General features: G+C 37.5%; 1 protein-coding gene across 1 annotated transcript in view; it reads right to left on the reverse strand.

Moving 5' to 3' along the window:
- Nucleotides 1-25,412, reverse strand: part of TRAPPC9 (trafficking protein particle complex subunit 9) — a gene marked incomplete at both ends in the record, with an annotated part of 532,119 nt that overhangs the window by 422,461 nt on the left and 84,246 nt on the right. The window contains 3 exons of the mRNA XM_082499259.1: nt 1,534-1,658; nt 13,432-13,584; nt 22,195-22,358. Of these exons, the coding sequence (XP_082355385.1) occupies nt 1,534-1,658; nt 13,432-13,584; nt 22,195-22,358 (442 nt within the window). The remainder of the gene's footprint in view (nt 1-1,533; nt 1,659-13,431; nt 13,585-22,194; nt 22,359-25,412) is intronic.

Raw genomic sequence — 25,412 nt, forward strand, 5'->3', positions numbered from 1 at the left:
TCATTCCATAAACCTAACAACAGACTCAAGCATGTGCATTCCCACCAGACTGTTTCACTATATGCTGTTAAAAACCAAGTTCTTGCTTTACAGGTCTCCAACATCCTTGTAATACCATCACATAGGTCACTGTGAACCTGCAACTTCTTGGTTGCCAGGACAACTGACTGACAAGCAAAAAATGTACCAAAAGGGTTTTTTTTTCATGTATTTGGTGCAAAGAAATTCTGCATTTCTGGATTTTTACTCCAATTGGAAATAACATTCCCCATGCTTCCATAAGTCAGAAGAGTCTATAGGTCAGACATTCTACACAAAGTTCTAAACTTAAAAATTAATGCTGGACATTTTACCCACTTAAATATCAAATTTTTTCCTCGATAATACCAATTTATATTTATGACAAACTGGGAAATACCTTGCTATGTCATAAAATACAAAGAAAAGCTTTATTGATTTTTTTTATCATCTTCCCTAAGCTGTCATCATCTTTTTTGTATTGCAGAATCAAATGATGATGAATTAGCAGTGCTAATGGTCCAAAAGAAACATACTTAAAAATTAATAGCTTCACCTGTTTATTGATCAAATAGAATTGTAAATAATCTCACTGGGAAGAAAGCTAATTCACATGTAAAGCAAGTTACTGAGAAAAGCAAAGTTTAAGTTTGTTTCTCAGCCAAAGACATACTAAACCAAATATTGCATTGTACATCACGATCTAAATTTGGAATGAATTAATTAATGCAGAACACAGATCCATGTACGAAACGTAATCAAATGCAACAAGGCATGCGAAATATTCCCCACACCTATGGAAGAGACCAATGAACTGCTACATTACATTTTTTATAATCTTTGGTATTTTAATCTTGAATTATATCTTATGCAAATCTGGCCAGTATGAATCTTTTCTTATTTAATGGCTCAAAACAAGAAGCTTACATCTTCAACAGGTAAGATCTTCATCAGAAAAACAAACAGCAGCTCACTCCAGGGAAGACGCTTTCTCAGTGAGCCCAGTACAGCTTCTACCTACACAATTGTTCTTTCATCCTGCTACTTTTATTTACTTTTCTTTTGGCGCTCTCAACTATTCTGTTTTATTACTTCTACAAACACCTCCAAAAGGCGTACTACTGAAAGTATGAAGATAAGACTTTGACCCCAAAATGTTTAGAAGGTACAAATCTTTCCATACAGTTTCATATAAGAAAACCAAGAATTCATACAGAAGCACCTTCCTACAAAGCATATAGCACAAGAAAGCAAAGTGAGGCGAAGAACTGACAGTTCCTTGAGTATATTACTGTACCCATAACCAACTGTTTACAATTTCTACTGTTAGTATGATCTTATTTCACCTTTTTGTTTGTTTGTTCTAATACAACAATCCAACACAGAACATCAAGCTGTTCTAAGAAAAAACCCAAAGGGAGAGAAAGAAAACTTTATTTTTTAATCACACAACAAACCATTGTTTTCATACAATGAAAACCACACCTTTTATTTATTTGGATGTCACTTGCTTACCTTCATATGACTGAAGTCACCAACCTTGCTGCTTTCTTGTGGATTAATAGGCTTAGTCTCTACTCTTGGTTTGACAACCTGCCGAAAAGGACTGGAGAGCGGAAGTCCACTAACACTGATTCCATCTAGAAACACAATAAATGAAATTACTTTTGCTCATCTAATATTATGTTTTATTCCAACGAATCTACATCTGTATTATCAAAGGGAGAGAAAATACACAAAAAGAAATATTAACATTTTATACAAAAAGGCTAAACAAAAGGTAAAGATTATTTTGCTATATTTTTCTCCAGAAGCCAAAAAACTCCAAAGAGGAACACACCTAAAACTCAGTGAAGGTCACAGGAAAGGAAGGTAACTGCATTTGAAATACCACAACACAGATGTCAGAGTTAATAATATAAATTAGTTGTAATATTTACATTAGAAAAGACCAAAGATAAAAGTTCATGCTTCTCCATGATAGCGATGCTATCAGTTGCTTAGGATCTTTAAACCAACTTCCAGTATGAGGCCCAAGGATTCCTTTTTAAAGTATATACTGTGGAAAAGAATCAAAAATAGAGAAGCCATATTTTGTACCACCTACTGATGTAAAAATACATAAAATATTTGTCATGTTTAACAAAGATAGAATGGAAACTAAGGTTTACATTGTAATAATCAACAAAGAGCTTAACAGAAATGGATATTCTTAGAGCAATGTCCTCAGTTTGGTATTTACTAGCAGTCTGTGTACTGGCATATAGTATAGCAGTAAAAGACATCATGACAACTTAGTAGTATTTTTTATTGCTGACAAGCTTGCGTAACTTGAAAGTAAATAAATACACTGCAGCACATTTGGGTTTCTCAACCTACCAAAGCTACATTCTAAGCACAAACGATTAAAATGTGTGAAAATTGCTACTGAATCAAAAAGTCAGAGGAACAAGAAAATTAAAATAGTGAAGCTTTAACATAAAATAAAACTAGATTCACAATTTATTATTAACAATTCATTATTTTTTTTAGATTTACATCCCAAGTCCAAAGAAGGGATTTTGTTCCTTTATGCTACGCAGAGCAACTGCAATCCACAAACACCAATTAAATACAACGAAAATCTCATATATCACAGCGCACACGTATATCTAAACCTACAGACACACCAAGTTATTACACAAAACCCAAACATATTTCCTCTTTGGAAATTGCTCCTATCAAATTATATTTGCTAATATCACATTCCAATTCCATGGATGACCTCGAATCCGTGCCTGCTGCGGATACATTCCTCAAAAGAAGAAACCAGAGGAACAAGATGAAGCATGGAACTGGCTCGCCAAGGGACTACTCTTTGGAAGACGGTATGAGATGCTACCACTGAAGTAGTGGAAGGAATGTTCCAACTCACAGAAACAATTCTCAGTGCTTTAAAGGAAAGGAATTTTAAGGAAGGGAAATTTAAAGGAAGGGAAAATTATTGTGAACTTCCCACAGAAGCAAAAGAACTAGTAGGTAAATCAAATATGTATTAATTTTTGTGTGGAGTGCATGAAAAATTGCCTTTTTCCCCCTCAACTCACAGCACAAATTGTCACATTTATGTTTAATGTTCATTAGATGTAAGTCTTTGTGCAACAGTCAGGATGAACTTCACCACACCTTGTGTTTTGGTGCGTGGTTTTGGAGCAAATCTCATCATCATCCCAACTTACCTGGGTTTGCAGAGCAATTTCAGTGCATGCAAACTAGATTCTTTTTGGAGCAAACAAACCAAAATCAAAGACACCAGTCCCAGAGCACAGGTAATGTATCCAACCCCTAACGGGGACATAATAGTCTGAACCAACAAGCAGCCCTTCAGACAAATTTGGGTCACATGTGGAAGGGTTATTGTATCCAGAGGGCCAGAATAAGTCTGACCTCAGATAAAATACCCAAATCATACCACAGTGTAATGTAAGAGCTTTAGCACCAAGTGCTTCTATCTACCAATCTATTCGTACTGCATCATCTTAATGTAGATACAGCCTTTAGGCACTAAATCCAGCAACTCTAAATCAGGAATTATAGTGCGAACACCAGGCAGTATAAGAATAGAAAAAAGCTGTGTGTGATCCAACATTATATACTACACATTTTAAGATCAGGCATTTAGAGTTTTGCCTCTAATGAATTTTCAGAACCACACAACTTGCAGACTACCTAAATTAATCTGCATTGCCAATCATCTGATGGAACCGCTTTTTGCCAGTCGGTTTCCAGCCACCTTCAGACAGACAGCACAGATCAAGCGTTCCTCAATGGACAGTCTGAAAGAATTTCAAAGGGAAAGGCTAACACCGTGTTTTCCAATGTTGCATCTTTGCTCAAGCGCACTGCCAAAGCATTGACTATCCTGCCGTATTTGTTACTGGGGGAAAGTAGGACAGGCAGGTGAGAACGCTCTGTCTGTGCAATGTAGCTTTACTCTGAATTAATCAAAACTTACTGTGCATAAATTTGTTTACCCACATGCAAACACTGCTTTGGACTGTTCAGTAGCAAATTGATTAATAGGTTACTGTTAACTGACAGACATTAAAGTGACCCGCACAGGTTTATCAAAGTAAGAGAAACAGATGATGATGATACCTGTTCCACCTTTTAGATGGCATCATAGATAAGAAGAACAAAGATAAGGCATCACGATGTCTCAAATTCAAGCAACAGTAGTTCCAGTTACCCATCCCAAAGGTTTGTATTTTCATTATTAACATTTATGATAATCCATGCATTTTCATAGAATGGTTTGGCTCGGAAGGGACCTTTAAAGATCATCTAGGCCAAACCTCACTCCACCTTCTTTATTCACCTTCGCTGTTTTTCTCTTCCAGGTTAACTAGTTAATGATTTATACATTAAAACAAAAACAAACAAAACAATAAAACCCTGAGAGCAACACGAGCACGAAGGGAACACGTCCACATGGTACTACTGTGAAACACGTACAGCATTAGCCTGGTTTTCCTCTTTGTTAGAATTCTTTTAATCTCTATGAATGTTGAAACTAAGAGTATTTATTAATATTAAATATTAAAACATATTTATTCCACATTGGTCCACTGCATAAAAATCAATCAGCAGCATCTAATTAATAAAAAAATCAGAAGGCATAAGTCTGAATAGAGTAGCACAAACGGGAAGACAATCATATGAGTTACTATATCACTGTCCTGGAAAACACGTCAGCTAATCTTAGTCATTTTGTTAACACTCACCTAAAATTAAGAAAGCCTTTTCTCTTTCAATATAACTGCATTAAATCATGCACTAATTTAGCCCGTGAAGACCAGGGAAAAGGAAGGGAGATGAGAGCACGAAAGAATTTTGTACGGGATAATAGGTATTTTATTTCTAACTTGCACAAGAAATAATCAAATCACTCCTAGACCAGCTCTTACCATCTCCGAAAAGCCAACTGCTATTAAAGCAAACATACTTATTAGCCTAAGATTAAAAGCTCAAGACAGCTTGCCAATAAATAAATCTATGTGATAGTAGGCTTGGAAATCCACCCTTCTTCAACTAAAATAAAAGGTTCTACTTGAGGAAAAATAATTCTTTTCCAATTGATGAATGATTTTCACCAGTTCTATATTTAGAACAAAAGTTGGCACTGATTGGTGCATAAAATTGCAAAGAAAAATGTGAAAAGAACAAAGCATGAAAAATTGCATGGCACTAGTCAGATTTTCCATTTTATATAAGGCACAAGTTTTCCTTTCTTTGAGAAAGGAATAGATAATACCTAAAACAACATCATGGACATACAACTAATGCCTTTCTTAATTGTTTTGTCTTTTCAAAACCTTTTTTTTTTTTTCTTTCCTTAAGAAAACGAAAGAACCTTTTCTCTGGGGAAGAGACAATTTTTTATATCTCCACATTGCACCGCCAAAAGGAGGCAAAGTAAATATAGACTCTGCTTCAGGCTAAGAGGAAAATTTAAGGTGACCGATGAGCGGTCAAACTTTCTGTTTCCAATCTGTGGCACTCAAACATGGCATATAACACACAGCCCGGTGCCAGGCACTGTGTTATACTTCAAATGACACACCCCTTCACAATTTTGACAGTGCAAGGGGAATTCTCTGCTGCGGGAGAAAAAAAATTAATGTTCTGCTGCTCACAATTTTTTTTTTTTTTATTATTCAGCTTTTTCTCTTCTTTGACCAGGCAGCAAAGTTGGTCGGACGTTGTCCAGCTCCTCTGCGATACATTAGTCACCACACAATGGGGAACACATCTTGTTAAAAGCCCTAGCAGGTTGCAAAACACAATGATCGCAGAAGAAAACAGGTAATTGAAAAATTTAGCGCATCAATGAAGCAGTTCACTGGAAGCTTTAAATTACTTGATATTTATATTTTTTTTCAGACTTCATACATTTTGTTTTCTGTCATGAAGTTTAGAGATTTGAAGATGCTAAATCCTCCCCAGTTTTCGTCCGTCAATCCATACTGTCAAACAGCTTGAGCAGCCTTTCACTATAAAAAGAACAATTGTCTTTCCACTCTGTCCAGAAATCTTCCTAATTTCTAGAATCCACATTGAATATTTCCATGGTAACACCACATGACCAACACTTTTTCCATGGTAACTGCAAAAACACAGCTTGCCTTTCCAACATCGCAGTCACTGCTGTCACAACAGAGCAAAGTCTCTAACTGGCATTTCCTCTCTCCTCTCAAATGTTAAATAAATTGTCAATTTAACTTCATTAGCCACTTTCACAGCACACGGCACAGAAAAATCCCACACAATTTTATATTTGAATGAGGGAAAAGTTTACTAAGGGAGTTAAACCTGTAGATTTACAACCCCGTGACGAAGCACCAAAGAAGGCGCTGGCCTGCTCCAGGTGACAAAAACATATACGCTTTTCAACAGGTGCATCACAAGTACAGTTGTCTCAAACTGTGGCAAGGAAACCCTTAAATAACCAATAACCTTACCACTGAAGCCAGGACACCACAGAAGTTTGTTTGTGTTCCAAGGCAGTCTACAGATAACTGGCAATACGATGTCACTTGAAATACAAAACAGGGTCAGATTTTGCGTTGAACTGCTGCTTCTCTGCAGAAGAAATAATTATAAACCAGTAGTAGTACAAACCTCCTTATTGCTGTTTTCTAAAGACATGAGATGTACTTAACATTATCTATCAGGCACCTGTGCCCGGGCGCTGCAGAGAGCCCGCTGGAGCAGAGGCCCAGCCTGCAGCCCGGGGAGGGCCCCAGGCCGCAGCGGGGGGATCTTTCCTGCAGGAGCTGCGGCCGTGGAGAGCCCCGGCGGGAGCAGGTTGTCCCTGAGGGACTGCAGCCCGGGGCAGGGCCCGCGCTGGAGCAGGGAGAGGTGTGAGGAGGGAGGATCGGCCCAGAGGGGCTGCCATGGACTGACCGCAGCCCCCATCCCACCCCTGCGTCCCCCGGGGTGGGGAGAGGGGGCGGGAGGGGAGGGAGGAAGGGGAGAATGGGGAAAAAGATGGGAAGATGTTGTCTTCACGTCTGTCTTTTCGTTTCTCACCACACAGCTTTATTTCATTTGGCAGTAAACTGTATTAATTTTCCCCAAGTCGAGTCTGTTTTGCCCGTGGCAGTAACTGGTAAGTGATCCCCCTGTCCTTACCTCAACCCGTGAGGTTTCTCATCCTATTTTCTCCCTCTGTTTAAGATAGGGAGTGAGCAAACGGCTGGGACACACACACTCACACATTTGGCCCTTAGTCAAAGTTAGCCACTGCATATTAAAAAATAGAAAAACGTTATAGTAACTTCTTTCTTATATGAGTGTTTTAACAGTATGAAATAATAACCCAAGAGATATGTCAGAGTTTTTGGAAAGTACACAACTTGAGCATAAAATATGAAAACTAGATAACCCCTCAACCCATTTGTTTATTTTGTCAATTCGTTGCCTGATAGAAATTTCAAAACAAAAAGCCTCTTGGTAGGCAACCTCTCCTAAGAATACTGTAACAGTTTTAAAGTACTTTCATCTTGCAGAAAAAAAGAGAAAAAAAAAAAACTACTCAAGACAGGAGACAGAGTATGCTTCCCAACCCAGAATAAGCCTTTTCTTTCCTAGAAAAAATGATCTTGTATTCTGCTGAAAGCAGGCAGAATTCAAGGAGTTTGCCGTCTGCAGCAACAAAGAGGGCAGGAACGCAAGTAGGCAGAGTTTCGGGCAATATCATCACTTCACCCTTCACACTACAGGTGGGCGTTAAGAAACGGTTCCTTCCCTCCCTCCCTGACGATGATCGCAGGAGAGAGCGCAGGCAGCAGCAGTGCTCCAGGCAAAGCCAGGCGTGCATCAGCTCCGGCTCCCAGGAGCAGGGCAGAGACGACACGTAGCAGACTAAGCACTTCTTTGAGACTCCTTTACATTTGAAGAGGATGGTAATAATAATTAAGAAATAGCGAATAATTAAGAATAGCGAACGCAGTGTAAGTAAGGATTCCTTCCTGAGGCTGGCGAACTAACTAAACTGGAATTGGAAGTTAAATTTAGAATAAGGGTGAATACAACAAAAGGGAGCAAATGAAGTGTAAAGAAATTCATAATCAAAGACCGGAGATTTTTTATGCACGCTACATTAGATGCTGAAACAAAGTGCCTCGGCAAAGAGCTAGTATAACAGAATGGCAGGTCAATCAGCCTGTATGTGCTAATCATAAATTTATTGCTATTTGCCTCACGTCTGTCTCACCTATTTACATTGTAAAGATTTGGGGCCTGAAATACCTCTTACTACATGTTCATATAGCAGCCAGTAGAATTGATACAGGTCCTATGGCACTTATAGACTGTTAAAAAAAACCCCACCCTGTGTCAGTCAAATGATAAAACAAGATTATTTATCGAGACTAAAAGGCAGCTGGAAGAGAAAAAGGCCCCTCATCTTCTGTAAGCACAAAAGCTGGAACTCAAGAAGTCTGTAAGAAAAGTTCTCCAAAAATTAAGGATATTTTTGAAGTAACACAGTGATTAATTTATCGAGGACACAGAGGTGTTTGTAGTAAAAAAAAAAAAACAGCAGCAAAAAACCCCTCATTTACTCAAATTAACTGTGCAACCAAAATGAAAACTGACATCTTCAAACTGCAGAGACAAAAAACTCGTTAGAAATGAAGTCACTTTGAAAAAATATTCTGAATGATTAAATGTAATAAAGGCAACCAAGCATAGTAATATGTAAATGATCGTACTGAAATATCTCTGAGGACTTCCATCATCATCATCAGTAATATAATTATCCTAATAGAGTCCTCTAGACTACTTAGTTTTTCAGAAGACCTGTCAAGACTACATTTGAATTCAAAACCAGGTTATCTTACTAACAAAGAAATATATTGTCTGTACACTATATAAGCATAGGAACAACTTTAAGTGGATAAAATATATCCATTTAAGCAGAAAAGCAAGAAAGTGAGTATGAAACAGACAATGGGTTTGTATACCAATATTGAAAAATATTCAAGATCACTGCTTTTAGAAATACGCTGTTATTTCTCTGCAACCTTTCTTCCCCCAGAGAAGGGAAGGAGAGACTTAAGGCATAGATTTGCTTCTCTCTTAGCATGTAATTAATTAGTTCCTTTGATGAGTTTATGAATTTAAATATTCTCACACCTGTCTTTAGGTTCCCTATACACAGAATGAATAAGCACTAACATTTTAACATAATGAGGTACTCATTGTAGAATAATTCATTAATTTTGCAAGACATTATCCCCATGTAACAGGAGCTTTCTTAAAAGACTGCTTCCCACTAACAAGTTAACCATATATAATGCAATCCAGAAAGAGCAGCTATTGTTCTTTTCCCATTCGGCATCAGGGAAATACTGCATTTCAGAAATTAAAGTATAATGACTGGGAAGGAGAATTGATTATGCTTATAACGTGAGCATCCCATTGACCTCTTTTATTTAACAGTGACCTTACTGCTTAAGCTCCTTAAGCCTGGTTGTACCAAGCAGATACAAGTGCTTCCTCCTGTCTTACCCAGTGCAACAGCCTTAGAATCAAATTAAATACACACACTGACTTCCTGACCAGAGAACCAAGAACACACATAGAAGGAACCCTGAACCATCCAGCTGAGGGACAGCAGATCCAAAGCTTCATTGGCATTTTGCAGCAAACAGGGAAGCCTGAATCTTGGTCAACCGCCTTCAAGATGTATGCCTGGTCTTCCTAATCCTAATTAACCAAGTGCCTCTAGAACACCTGCCCAGCTGTTCAAAGGGTTTGCAGAGTAATTAATTCCAAAGATAATAAACCAAGGCAATCCAGATTGTTACAACAACCCTAAATGACGTGCTTTAATGGGAAGTACATTCTTCCATCATTAGGCTGTATTTGCATAAACCCAATTCCCAGTATGGAAGCCTATACAACACAGACAGAATGGCATGTTCCTGACACCGCAGCTAGGACCTTACAAAACTTAATGACTGAGCAATAAAATGTCAAATGAAATTCAGTATAAATTAACGGAAAAAAACAACCCTAAACTTACATGTGAAATAACAGGCTCTAAGCATATCATCACTGTTCATGAGCAAGATCCTGGAGCTATGGTTCACAGACTCATGAATCTACAACCTCGATGTTCAGCAACAGTCAAAAAAGCAAATGGCAAATTGTGCATTATTGCATTATTATAAGGAAAGTAATATAAAACAAAATAAAGAGCATCATTAGGTCACTACAGAAATACACAGATCACCTTTCAAATAGTGTGTACGACCTATCTCAAACCTATAGAACTGAAAGCGTTCAAAAGGGACAACAAGGCTGATGAATGTACGGAACTGTTCCCATAACAGGGACAACTAAGCCACAGTTAGAAATCTTCAGTCTGTGAAAAGAGACCGGTGTGGCAATAACACGAGGAAATGTATAAAATCATGAGTGTAGGTAAGACGTTTCGAAGATGTACTGTTACCTGTTTCTTGCAATACAAGAACTGGGTAATATCAGAAGGACACCAGTAGGTGCAAAGCTGCCAGAAGTAATTTAGTTGTGATTCTTCTTGCCAGAGCATACTGTACCAGTGCTGACGGAGAGAGTGAAGAATTTTATGAAAGAGAAGCCCACTAAGGATGACTAACAATGCCTAAAAAACAGAGAAACCGTATCAGGCTCTGGAAGTTTCTGAGCCCAAAAGCAGAACGGAACATGTATGTTCATGATTCCCCCTATATTCTCCCACAGGCATCTGCTTTTAGCCACTATCACAGCCAGGATATTGGACTAGACGGTCATTGATCTGATCCTGTACAGCCACTCATGTGTTTTTGCTTCCTTTAATCTAGAAGAACATCTAACATTTTTCTTTACGAGACAGTATACCATCAACACACAAGAATTAGATCAGCAATTTTGATTGATAACTTAGTTTACTTTCCAATTGGATAAGTGTATCATCAGAAACATCAGTAATTTATCCTTTCTGTACTATGTCCTGATTACAAACAGTGTAAAAGGAAACAATTTCAGCAGCAAATGAAAACAGATCAAAGTAACAGATGCCCTGCTAAGGGCATTACTTTTAAAAGACGAAAGTATTTTGATCATCATTGTAAATCTAGTCTTCAAAAGAAAAAAGTACCATAGCTACCATATGATTAAAAGTCATGTCATAGTTGCCATTGATTTTTCTAGCTCTTTACTGTTCTTCACATCAGGATGTTACCTGCCTTTTTAGAAAGTATAATATTTGTAAAGTTAAAAGCAATATAGAAAAATTAAAGAAGCAAGTAAAAATGTCAGTGTTCTTAGCCATGTCTAATAATACTTTCGAAGTACACACAGTATGTAGCACCCAAAGATAGCACAATTCTAAAGAAACACTAAGGGATTATATTCCTTTATCATCACCGAATGAGAAAACGTTGAATTGCTTCCAGGCTTCAGCAACACAACCTTTCAAAGAAGCTGTAGGCAGAAATAGCAAGGTAAAATTTTTGTTCAAGGATTTTGTTCATGTGTGGTCCCATAAAAGTTCGATGCAGGTAAAAGAAACAGAGGCCCAAATCCCACAACTGTTCAATGTCAATACCAAGAAGTAAGTTATCTTCTCCTTCTACAGAATATTTTGTTTGTATGTTATTTAATCTGAAAAACTACTGGGCAAGTGCAGCTTTCAGGGTACCTTTAAAGCTTTTTGGAGACAGGGAAGATGACGGAAATTTTATATAAATATATATTTAGAAGTTACAAAAATTAAGTCAACAGAACCAGCACTAAATACAGTAATGTCTATCTTTTAAAATACTTTGATAATTATTTTTCAAGTTATATTGATTAAATTGATCAAGTTCCTCCTCATTTCCATGCCTCTGATTTCTTTCCTGTTAATGTTAACCTGTCAACATATAAAAGCTAAATTTCCAAAGTTCAATTTAAATTTTGCATCAACTGGCCTATACCCTTTCCATACAATGTAATAGATAATGAGTTGAATTATGATCTAAGAAAAGTTCTTATAAAATAAGCAAGCAATAAACCATTAGAATTTGCATTGAAAAGAGTGGTCACCTATGGGGTGCATGAGGACCACAAGGTCAGGGATCTGTAAGTAATGCGGTATCATCTACTCCTGAAACAGCAAAATCATCCTACAGTAAGTGTCAAATCTGCTCCTCCACCCTCGCAGTTCTGTGAATTTGTAGCACAAATTTGTGCTGTACGGAATTACATTTCCTATCAAGGGCATTTCTCAAAACCTCAATTCCTTGGCAGCTGTGTTTTCACAGTAGTATCAGGGTGTGGTCTTCCTCCATTATCAGCTTGCTTTTTTTTTTTCCCAAAAGGTCTAAAGTCAACTTTAGTGTAGCAACACTATGGGTTTCATGCAGTTAAATCCTAAAATATTTTTATAATTTATGTATTTTATACGAGGGAGGTTTAAAAAACAAAGAAGTGTTTTAATCTTTACTAATAATTAATATAATTTCTGTCTAAATGCATTTGCGAGATAACTCACAGAACTGCGTTCTATTCAATGTGAATAAGCTATGCATATCATTTTGCTGTATTTTGTCTATATTGAAAATATTTAATTTTTTTAAAAATTAATTATACTGACACTGCATACCTGCAACTGGATCCTGCAAAACACTCCAAATAATAATGTTGTTGTTTTTTTTTTTAACACAGGAATATCTTGTTTTGTCAAGTTAATTCAATCACTGTAAATATATCAGGCAATTGAAAAAATACAGAGTATAGCAATTACTTCAGTGAGACTGTGTGTTTATTATAAAAAGGAAATCCTTATTACAAGTATCTGGTACTTGTAATTCCAGATAATTCTAATACAAGCAAACATTGAGGGTTTTTTTTTATCCAAAAGAAACAATGAGTTTAAGCACATCAAACTTTCCCTACAGTACAAATATTAGGGGGACTATGCCCTACATTTCAGTATGTCACTGCTGGCAAAACCAGTCAGCCACGATTAAGAATTCTACAATCCTGGATAACTAAATGACCAACTTAACGTTATTGTTCTTTAAAACCCACTGATGGTGGCAAACTATTTTTCTCTTTCTTCATAAGATAAGGATACAAAGAGACACATCAAAAACACTCTGTCAAGAAAGATTTAAAAAGATAGCAGAGCAAGGTCTCATGATGGGAAAGTTTGGTCAGGCTATCATGCCCAGAGCTGTCACAAAAATTTAGTCTCCAATCCATACAGCTCACTGAAGAATTATCTTTGCATTACAAGACACAAATAGAAAAATATGCAGCCACATCACATGTATTTTAAAATGAATGGCACAACTATTCAATAAGCGTTTCTCAGAAGGACATACAACCCTCCAAAGCAAGGAGAAATTAAAAACTCACCATCACTGAGATCCTGCAGAAGGTTTTCTTGGCATGAAAAGTCCAGCTTTACTTTAATGTTTACAGTAAATGTTGCGATCTTCCCAGGTTTTAGAGGAAACTGGGAGAGGGTATCTTCTAACTTCCAACTCAGGAAGTCCCCATACAGCTTCTCTGCATTAAAACAAGGAAAAGTTTCATAAGCATAACCCCTGTGTAAAGGAAGTTTAAGTTTATAACTTGTAGAGAGTATTAACTGATTTGTCATTTTCTGTTTATATTCTGAAACATTCAGATTTAGGCATTAAAAATAAATGTAACACTAGAAAGACATTAGAGAGGTTACTGACATTGACCTGGAACCATGTAGATCACAAAGCTCAAAATACAAATCTAAGTGAAGAACACTACCAAAAAAACAATATTGCACAATAGGCTGCATTAAATCTACACTTCGAATACTTGAGAACACAGCCCAAAGGGGACCTAAAAGTTCGTATAGTTTTGAATCATACAGACTCCAATTCAGGAAATGGCACATGAAGGCAAAAAACATTTCATCAAAACATTACACTAAAATAAATTAGTTACAATTCTGAAACACAATTGAGAAGGCTAGGAAGACCACTGGCTTTCCATTTTTTATAAAATAAAGTCCTTTCTCAAAACTGAGAAGCATAAAGTATACAAGACCCAAATATTAAAGAAGCCGCCAGACAGAATAGTTCATGTTAAAAGATATTTGTTGGGGAAATTGTTTATCATTGGTCCACATGAGATACAGCATCTCTAATTATTAGCTCCTCCGCCCTAAGCCTAAAGTGTCAGAAAGTAACACGAGAAAAACACCCAATATTTACTGTTCATCAATACATTGAGATACTTTATCCAGTTATTCAGTCTCATTATTCCAGTAACATCAAAAGACCCCTCTTGAAATAAAGAGCAGAGGGTTAATTAAGTCCACTTCAGGAAGAAGGGTTAGTTACCTGTTACTTCACGCTCCGAAATATGCCAAAACCAAAAGTCATGGACATTTAAGTACCTTCAGCAGAAGTGATCTAAAAAGTGATATTCTATGAATTTTACGCAAGAGCAAATTATTTTTTTAAGAATGACAGAGAAGGTGGTTACAAACTAGAATGGCACAATAACACAGTGAATTCTTCCTGAATTAATCTTAGTTCATATACTAAACAGGCACAAGAAATATCTGCTAATCTCTTATTTCTTTTATGCACTTCATAAATAATCCCTGTAGCAATGCATACTATCTCTGAAGTACACCAAAGAATTCTTCTAAAGGCTCGTTTCAACACCATTTCAGCATTGCTTTGCCTAACACAGGGCCACTGGAAGTCACACAGTTCATCTCTTCTTCATACCAAGCTACTATGTTTAAGAGCAATTTAGTGTATTGCCATTTCGGAGCCCTTCCAAAACCATCATCTAAGATCCACATGTGACAAAATGGGCTGGGAAGACTGCCTCAACAGCAACAATCTAGAATTAAGGGTCTTTCAAAAAAAGTAATTGGAATTCCAGTCCAAACTCTGTGCATTTGCACAAAAACGACTGCACCTAGGGAAGGAAAAAAAGTGAATAATTTTCCATTAACTTCTGCCTAAACAATAACTGCTTTGCCTGAGATTTAGTTTTCTCACAGACCGTCAATTGTTGTTTTGTGTCTTTCAACATCAAATCAATATTATAGACTTCTTTATAAGAACAAAGATAAGTTAAAAATAAAACATCCTCCTAATAATCGTTTCCTTAAAGTCACCTCCACCTCATCTAATGATTTAGCTGTAACCATATCACTGTTCTGATTTTCTTCTGTCTTAAAGAGAAGTAGCTTAACTTCAAGTACAGCAATCCTTATACTCTTTTCCTGATACGTAAAAACATGATATGCTAAAGGGATGTTTTTTCTCAGTGTGAGTAAGGAAGAATTACATATCCCAAGCACTTGAGTGTATCTTCAGTTTAATTAAAAAATTGTTTCCAAAATGTATTTTCATTAAGCAGGAAATTTACTTGAAGATGCGAGTGAAAAGATTTTCCAAGTGAGAATAGCCCTGGCAGATACTTTCACCTGTAATAACAAAACAAGGTCTACATGCTTGAGCTAAAAGTTAAACTGTAGAGAAAAATCTAGTTTATATTTATCTGACACTAGTTTATAGTTTAATGATGTTTTCTTCACCTTGCTCCGTTATCATTATTACAGTGCATTATGCTGCGGCACAGGGCTTCAAACATTTCAGGTCAGTGGGAATGAGTCTCTTTTGGGATAAACCTGTATTCAGTCATTTCTAGGGTCCAAAATTTGTACTTAGCAAACAACTGAAATTACAAGCAACTTTTAGTCAAGAGTTTAAATTTGTAACTTGTTTTATCATTTTACTGGATACTAAATTACTAAAACCATAACAAATACCATTTAATAGCTTACCCACAATCTAACTCTGGGTTTCCCTAAGCCAATCTAACTCAACAGATTTTAAGGTCTGCCAAAGAAAAAAATCAACACTGGCATTTTGCATAGAGAAACTCGATAGAAAAGCATGAACCTCAATTCCTGGAATTCTTTTCAGTCTTAAGTTCCCAAGTAAATCTGACTTTTTGCTATGTTCCTCATTTTCCTAATTTAATCTTTCCCAAGATGCACAAATGGTTTATTTTAATGTAATTGCATCTACAAAATTCTTTACTGAAATAATTTAACTCTTTGTTTGGGTATTTAACTTTACATTAAAACCATTACGAGAAGCCATAATCTGTTTTTACCTTCCCACCATCACAAATTCATGCTATTAGGACTGCTTCCATTTCTCTCAAAATTATTTGTTCTTAAGATAACCAGTCAATAAACAAAAACACAAAATGATGAATTTAAGAATTACTTAACTTAAATAGGAATAAATTCAAGTTAGACTAGCAATGTGTATTTAGTATTTTGTATATTTGAACATTAATATCTCAATTGCATATATTACAAAGGCATAGAATTTATGAGCTGCCAAGATTTTATTGGTTTTTTTTCATAAAATGCTTTATAGAACAACAGTGTAGACAAAGACATTTCTTTCAATAACAATGTTTAAGGCTATCAGCATTAAATTGTTCTGCAAATTACATTCACCACCTGATCAGATTCCTTTCCAGAGAGTTTACCTTGAGTAACTTTCAAAAATCCTTTAGGGAAGTACTAATGGCAAAGGCAAGAAACTCAAAAGGACCTCATTAAATCAAGTGAGTATGAGCAAGTCCACAAAGGGCTATTTAAAAGGGAGTATGTATGTACAGCAACTACAGCTTGTATGTATGTATGTATGTATGTACAGCAAGCACAAGAGAAACACCGCAACAGCGGCAATACTTGCATGCTGTCCCTCAGCAGCATCTCCTTATGTCCTGCGACTACCGAGCCACATGGACCATCAGCCCTAGTTGGACAGTTCTTAAATGTTTATGCCTTTGTCTTCCTGTGGGAGAACAGGACAGGATGGGACGGAATCCTCTATTAACCATCATGATCTGCAGACAGGCTCAAAATTGCAAACTGAACTTAAAGTACCAGAGAAACTGTATCTACATGGAGTAGTGTTCTGAGCACAGTTGTGGATTCCTGACAAACACAGATTTAAAAAATAAAAAACCCACAGGAGGATAAGAAGATGCAGTTCAGCCTGGAGGTCCAGTGAGATGCTAGCAACGCTACTGGCAATTTAATTAAGACACTTGGAGGAGTAGGGGAAAGAGTTTAAAGGTTAGGACAAAAGGAAAGAAAGTAGAAAGAAAAATGAAACAGACTACAGCTGAAAGGTGAAGTCTGTAGAAAAAAAAACCAAAACAACTGCTGCTTCTCAAGCTGAGCAGTTGAAAGGGAATATAAATGCAAGAGCAGTTTCCAACTAGCTCACAAGGATGAGACCACAGTACTCCACATCTCTGAATTCAAAGGCTGAGAGAGTTGGGGTTGTTCAGCCTGGAGAAGAGAAGGCTCCAGGGAGACCTTTTCACAGCCTTTCAATACTTAAAGGGGGCTTATAAGAAAGATGGGGACAGACTTTTTAGCAGGAGCTGTTGCGATAGGACAAGGGGTACTGGTCTTAAACTAAAAGAGGGGAGATTCAGACTAGATATATGGAAGAAATGTTTTACGATGAGGGTAGTGAGACACTGGCACAGGTTGGTCAGAGAGGTGGTAGATGCCCCATCCCTGGAAACATTCAAGGTCAGTCCCTGCCCATTGCAGGGGGGTTGGACTAGATGGCCTTGAAAAGTCCCTTCTAACCCAAACTATTCTATGATTCTACACTGAATGGAAGTATTATCAGAAGATACATGATGTGCTTCAATGCAACAAACCTCTTCAGGCTTCTATGGTAATCTGCATGTCTGATTCTTGATGCCTCACCAGCTGAAGTATATATTCCTAGCAGAATATACAGGACCTCAAAATAACTACCAGTTCCAAATGCATCAGCATTGGCATTCATACCTCTTAACTTCTCCAAGTGCATGAAATTCTAGTAAAAATGAAAGTTGTTTATTTAGCACTGCAGAGTACCCACCACCTTTTTTTTAAAATGAGAAACTGTGGGCTGTGCACACTAGAATTACAGGGTTAAATGCACTAATTGTTCATCAGCTCATAGGCATCGTACCAACATTATTAATACTAATTTCCCTTTGTGATTGAGGAAATACAGCCTCTTGAAATTGAGGAGAAAACACAGAATATTTTGAATTCAGACCTGGTAGACAGAAATGAACTTGCAGGATTTATGTTCTTTACAATATAAATCTAGCAGAGTTTCCTCTAGGCAATTAGCAAGTATCCCTAAAAGGAGGAAAAAACGCTCCAAAATCACGAGCCATTTGACATTTATCCTATGAGTGGAAAAAAGAGTTAGTAAGAATCATGCAAAAACATGAAGATATCAGTCAGCCAGTGCGGGCAGAGAGGAAGAGACTTGAGCTGAGAAACCCAGATAGTAAACCTACAGCAGCTAGACTGGGGATGGATTACCAACGCTCCTCGCCATCCCACCTTCACAAGGACGTTTGGACTAGCTGGAGAAAAGCCTGCCTGCATTCACAAGTCTCTACGGAACATAACCCAACTCTAATTTGAAAGACTTTACAGTTTTGTTTGGGGGGGTGGGGGGATGGGAGGGCGGGAAGGTAAATAGATCTATTCCAGGATATTCACAGTTCTTAAAATGGACCTCAGAGATTTTTCATTTGTGGCCTGGCACAGCTAAACAGCTGAGATCGCAAGCAGATGTGTTCAAAGACCATGGGAAGAATACAGCTAGACAGGTGAATTTATTTCTCTGTTTAAATTCCAGAGGTCAACCACTTCTAAGAAAGATCACTGAGGTTTTGCATCATCCTCCAGGTTCATTCAGGGTGTGCAGTTGGTGCTCACTGCTGGAGCCTAATAACCTGTGAGGCTGGTAAGAACGCCTGGCACACTCTTCGCAGTGCTTCAAGTTTGAAAACCACAGGGTTACATTTGCCCCTGAGTGTATCAAATAGATGGGTTATCAAAGCTTTTAGTGCGCAACCCCTGAGACATAACAAGCCTCTGACAAGGGCTGACTGGAGACAAAGGAGAGAAAGGCACCCCCCTTTGCACATGTCATCATTCTAAAATAAATATTAGACCATCTGACCTGGTAAGGGACAATATAAGGTGAAACACAGTTGACATTGACAGTATACATGTGATGTCCAACCTACAGATACCACAGCCTGGTAGACCGAGCAGTGCAATGAGACATTAAAAGACATGACAGACATGTTTATTGTGGCAGCATGACAAGTCCCTTTTGCTGATTTGCCTCAGGATCTGTTCCGTAACCCATGGCTGCTAAAGGACTCAAAAACTCTGTGATGTCCTTTACAAACTGTGCAGGGTGAGCTGCGATTTCTGCTCACTTATCTGAGGGCCAGAGTGGAAAAGCTAAAGAGCTGCACCTGAAAGAAACAGAAGAGAAGAAGTAAGGGAAGGCAAGTTTGAAAGCCTGATCTCCAGAGGTTCTCATTTACAAGACACCACTGAAAACAATGCCAGAGAAGTGGGCTTCCTCGAGAAAAGTGACTGGCTATAGTTAACATAATAAAGGAGGGAGGTCAGGCCACTGCACTGCAACAGCTAATCCCACCCAGTAATTTCAACAACAAAAAAATGAGAATATTTGCCATTTACAGCATTCATCTTTGTGCTAAAAGTTATGGCCCCAGAAACAGAAGGTACGGAAATGGAAGTCAAACAGGCAGACATGCAGCAGCTGCGAAAGATTTACGAGCAACTGCCAAGACTAAGAGAACCAAAGCAAATCAGGTGAAACAAAGGATGATTGAAAGCTCTTTGTATTTGGCTGAAACTGGACAACTTCTCATGGGCTCCCAAGTTGACAGGCAAGCTGTGGTCATGGCAGATGAAGATGCCTAACAGCTTTCAAGGAGGCCTTGAGCAGTTTAAATCACAAGCACATTTCAGCTGAGGAGTATTAAAGAACATCCAAGAGACAACTTAATGCACTACAGATAGTTCATAAGCATCTGTGTATGCTCCCAATTTGATATATAACACTAAGTTCAGAGTTCTTGTTGGTATTAGAGATGGTTTAATGACGTATCCACATTATTTCCATGCATGTAGTATTCACTGACCAAAATAAGCTGATGCCACTACAAATCTTTAGTTCCCTGTTGATCGCCAGAATCCCAAGTCATGTGTCACACTGTACCGTGAGTCCATCCTCATGCATTCATATCAACTTATGATAATAACTAAAACGGAAGAGAGTCCATTAAAAACAGCAAAGGTCCACCCTTTGCAAGACCTACATGCAATCGAATTTGAAATAAAATAATTATTACATGCTTAATGTGGACCATCAGTTCTTTGGCCATAGATAGTGTTTTTCAGCGCTTTACATCATACCCACAGCACACATCATGTAAAAAGTCATACTTATTTAAGTATGTATTTTCCTCCAATAACACGGTTCATCTCAAGCTTACAGTTCCAAACACAGGGGTGCGTTTCACTCCTGTTGGACAATCCAAGAAACTGAAGACTCTGCTTGATAGGACCCTGGATAACCTAATCTAGAGTTTCGCTTTCAAAAGAAGGTTGTTTAAGATGATTTCCAGAAGTCCCTGCCCACGTAGACTTCCACGACTCTACGATAACGATGGCACGGTTCTCACACTCTAAGAACAGGTATCATTCAGTGCCTCCCAAAACTCACTCTCATTTCTATTTTTCCTGAAGTGGTGATTTAAGTGTTACATTTTTGAGCAGGCATATTTTACAACTTACTCATCAGAAATTTTCCCTTTTCTGATAAAGACAATTACTATCATGCTTAATAACATCTAAAAGACTGTCAAATACACAGAGGCTTCATTGTAAACATTTTCTATAGAGAAAGAAAATGAAGGATGAAGTAAAATTAAAGTTTTATGGAACTCAAAGCTGAGTTTATCAACTTTTCTCCTTTTCCCCATTGTTCTTAACAAACATTGTAACAGAGTTGATGGTTTCAAAATTGACAAGGGCCTCTTTTTCAAAATTCTGAACCAATTGACTGTGTAACATTATGTACCAAGAGTCTGATTAACTTCTGATTCAGAGGCCCATATATTCCACCATTTAATACATTTCATTACATAAACTTCACCATTTAATATGCGTGCTGTATTTGGTCTTTCTGTTATATACATACAGCACCTAGCACAGTAAGAGCACGTTGGAATTACTGAAATAAGAACAGTAAGTCATCATACATTTCAGCTTCTAAAATTATTCATGGTAACAAGTCTCAGACAGAAAATCTATTCTTAGATGATTGGCAAGTCCTATTCTCTCAGGTTGCAGAGAAGAGGATACTCTGTTGAAAAAAAAAATTACGAGTGCCAACACCAAAATGAACAAAAATCACCAGGTATCACACTGCAGTTTAATACTCTGGCAATGACAGAATAAAACCTGCAATAAAATAAGGTATTCCTATTGTAAGTAAAGATTATATTGCTTGTCATCTGCAGTTCTTTTGCGAATATCACTTTCGTAACAATGCCTCAGAGGACAAACCAAAAATGATAAAACACATCACAAAACAAAAGCAAGATTCACCTATCAGACTACTTTTTAATACTATTAAGTACAGAGTATTTTAGGACAAATAAGTGGAAGCAGATCTACTGTATTTCTTCCATACCTTCAATTATTCTTTTAACTCACAATAGCTTATTTTATTTATTGCCTTGTTCTTTAAAGTCTTTTATCCCATTTTTTTCTTAATGCTCTCTGAGTGAGACAGAAGTAGGCTTATGTACTTCCACTCCCTCAAGTAGGACAACATTACTGCTAATGGTAATTTATTTAATTCACTAATCAGTGTATTTAGACAGAAGAAGAAAATAATTTAGAGCCAAGATTCTTGCTTTTTACTAGTTATTGCCTCAGGATTTTTTTTTTCCCAAGTAACAATAAAATGAAATCGAGATTCCCAAAAAGCAGGTGACCCTTTGACACACAGATGGTTCTACAATTTATTTCATTTTCTTTCTACATCTTCTTACATTCTTTCATTTCTATCTTCCTACAATAAAATCAAACTGAATCATTCCAGTTCTGTAACAGGGATTATGATATTTGTTCTAAACTGACCTAAAAGTAGCACAATGCAACTAGTCCCCCTTTTATCAAAGAAAAAGTGTTCATTATATTTTCTAAATATAAATCAGCATACGCACCCTTAGTGTTGACTGTTTTCGCTGTCACCTCTAGTTTTTCCAGTGGTTCTGTTCCAATATTTTCTAACTTAATGATGAGCTGTTGGGTCTCTCCATTGTAAAGCTGGACAGACACATTAGTGGAGATTTCGTCCCCTGAAGAAGGCTGAAGCGTATGAGCAGACCTACAAAACGTGACACATAGACAAACAAAATATTACGATAAACATGTTAAAATCCTGTAAAGTTACAATATTCTATTAACTATTCTTTGAAGACTCAGAAACTACTGCTCTGCAATCTTGAAGATATTTGATATCATTTTCCATTCTCCTTTTAGCCAGGGTCATTTTTTATAACCGTTGAGGACAAACGTTAATATTTTATGCATAAGACAAGTCAGATTTCAAACAATATAAAATATGTATTCCTAACTGTGAAAGCTTGTTAAAAATTGCTGCAAAAAAAAAAAGGTAAGAAAGGGAAAAGAGCAAAAAAGCAAGAGCAGGTCATGAGAATGAGCAAACTGGAAAAAAGTGGTATCTGATCTACTAAGTGTTTGAACACTAGGGTTGAGTAACAATGAGTCTCAAGACCTGAATGTAAAACAGAAACAATAAAAAAAAAAAAAATTGAGGAGAATAAAAACTGGAGTGCTAGACAAGAGAAACCAGGGTGAGAGTCCTCTGCAAGACCCTGAAGTCCATACTGCTCTCTGATCAGCCTGTAAAAATAACAGAAGTGAGAATAAGTTAACCGGTAGAAGAAACCTCAGAACAGATGAAACCTTTGTATGCACAGGTGAGGATACATTATTTTATATTGTCAGGCATTCCCAAGCTCCACCAATATATGCGGAATAAAGACAGAAACACCTTTAATGACAGATAAGCAGCACTAACTGTTTTACGCATGTGTTCACCCAGAAACCATTTCCTTAAGGGACCATAAACATTATCTGAAATATGAGGTAAGTTAGACTTGGTAGAGCAATAAATTGTAAAAATAACTTAGAGATGAAACAAAAATTATTCTACAAGTTATATGTGCTAGAGAAAATGCATGGATGTCTAAAGCTTCAGAAACTCGAGACTTCATTTAAAGGAATATCAAGCATTTTATTTTAAAGTAACAAATGTGTCAAACCAGTCAATTATTGAAATAGCACATATGCACAGTGCTATGACAACACATCATGAATAACGGAGAATTGAGCAGTAACCTTGACCTTTGCTTGGAAGAAAATACAGGAGTTGAGAGACTGCAGTTTTAGTGGACAGCAGAGGGCATAAACCTCATGGGAAAGGACCCTGGAAGAAATTCACTGTGTGAAAGGTGAAATTGTGAATATAAATGAACTCTTTAGAACATGAACGAGAAGGACGATCGCAGAACGAGCCAGATGGGCAGAGGTTCAATTTCTGACTGTATTTTTCATGCTAATGCAAAGTGGTCAGAAGGGATCAAGGACACAAGGGCAAAAGCTACTGAGATTAATGACTGATAAATCTGTTGGTAAACCCAGGTTCAGTAACTTCTTTTGGCAGGTGTTTCTGCTATCCTTCTTTCTGTCCTATCCTTCCTTAGCAAAGATAAGCAGTCTCCACAAACAAGAACAGATTTTAGTCTTTCAAAACGCATCTATGACAACAAAGACTTAAAACATTTTATTTGAGAATTTAAAATTTACTGTAATTTAATTATTATCATTGCAGCACTCTGAAGCTCGGGCATTAAGAGCCACAGAGAGAGGGCTCCAGGGAGACCTTATAGCCCCTTCCAGTCCCTAAACAGGGCCTACAGAAAAGGCACAGAGGAACTCCTTATCAAGGAGTATAGCAATAGGATGAGGGGGAATGTTTTTAAACTGGAAGAGAGTAGATTTAGATTAGATATCAGGAAGAAATTCTTTACTGTGGGGGTGGCGAGACACTGGAACAGGTTGCCCAGAGAAGCTGTGGCTGCCCCATCCCAGGAGGTGTTCAAGGCCAGGCTGGATGGGGCTTTGAGCAACCTGGTCTGGTGGGAGGTGTCCCTGCCCAGGGCAGGGGAGTTGGAGCTAGATGATCTTTAAGGTCCCTTCCAACCTAAACCATTCTATGGTTCAGTGCCTGCTCTGAACTTGTCCTGACCTGCCTTCAACTTTGGTTGTACTTACTGTAGCAGCAATTTTTCTTCTGACCTGGTGGCTACTCTTAACTTGCTTTATTTCTGTTACCTCTGTTCATCACAACCCTAGTTTTATACAGATAGTAGTAAAAAGCAGTTGTTCTAGGTAGAATGATATATTTATGACTAAAACAGTGACTCTCTCTCTTGTGTAGAGAAACACAAGTCTGGTATGATAGCAGAGGCATTGCGATGGTAAAGAGACGAGGCACGTGCTTAGCACCGGAGACCTCACAGCTATAAACAATTCACTAGAAGTCAAAGAAACGCAGACATGGAACTGGGTAAAAAGAGCTTTCAGGAGTAACAAAGACAACAAGGACCTAATGTACAAAACAAGCACCACATATATTAAATTTGGATGCAACGTGGAGCTTGAGTGAAGAAAGAATACGTGTAAAAATGTGTTAGCAAACAAAAATGGCTTCAAGTGTTTTCTAGAGTGAAAAAAAAACAATCCATCAACATCATATTCCTCTCGGTGAAGGTCTCCAGAAGCTGACAACGTGCTGTACCACCAGACTGAAAATACCAACCTTAGGACCCAGAGGAGCACTACAAGCATAACACCAGGAAAACAGGTACAAAATAAGACCTGTGTGTACAGCAATTTTAAGTGTATTATTAATAGTGATTCTTCTTCTGTATAGAGTATTTTTCTCTCTCTTTTTCTTTCTTCTATAATAATTGCATCTGGACTAACAACAGGCTAATACAGGAATTATTAAGATAAAAACAGTAAATTATTTGCTTTATACATAAAGTGTGTTTCCTCTTTGCCCATAAACACAACTCTGAGAAAAACAGTATTGCACAATCATTTCAGTATATTACAAAGTACTTATCAAGAAAGCAACCTATAACGCCTGGGCCCCTCACTACAAGAAAGACATTGAGGTGCTGGAGCGAGCCTAGAGAAGGGCAACGAAGCTGGTGAGGGGTCTGCAGAACAAGTGTTATGAGGAGCGGCTGAGAGAACTGGGGTTATTTAGCCTGGAAAAAAGGAGGCTGAGGGGAGACCTTATGGCTCTCTACAACTACCTGAAAGGAGGTTGTAGCAAGGTGGGGGT

This window comes from Vanellus vanellus (genome assembly GCF_965231255.1).
Source record: "Vanellus vanellus genome assembly, chromosome: 2".
Lineage (NCBI taxonomy): Eukaryota > Metazoa > Chordata > Aves > Charadriiformes > Charadriidae > Vanellus > Vanellus vanellus.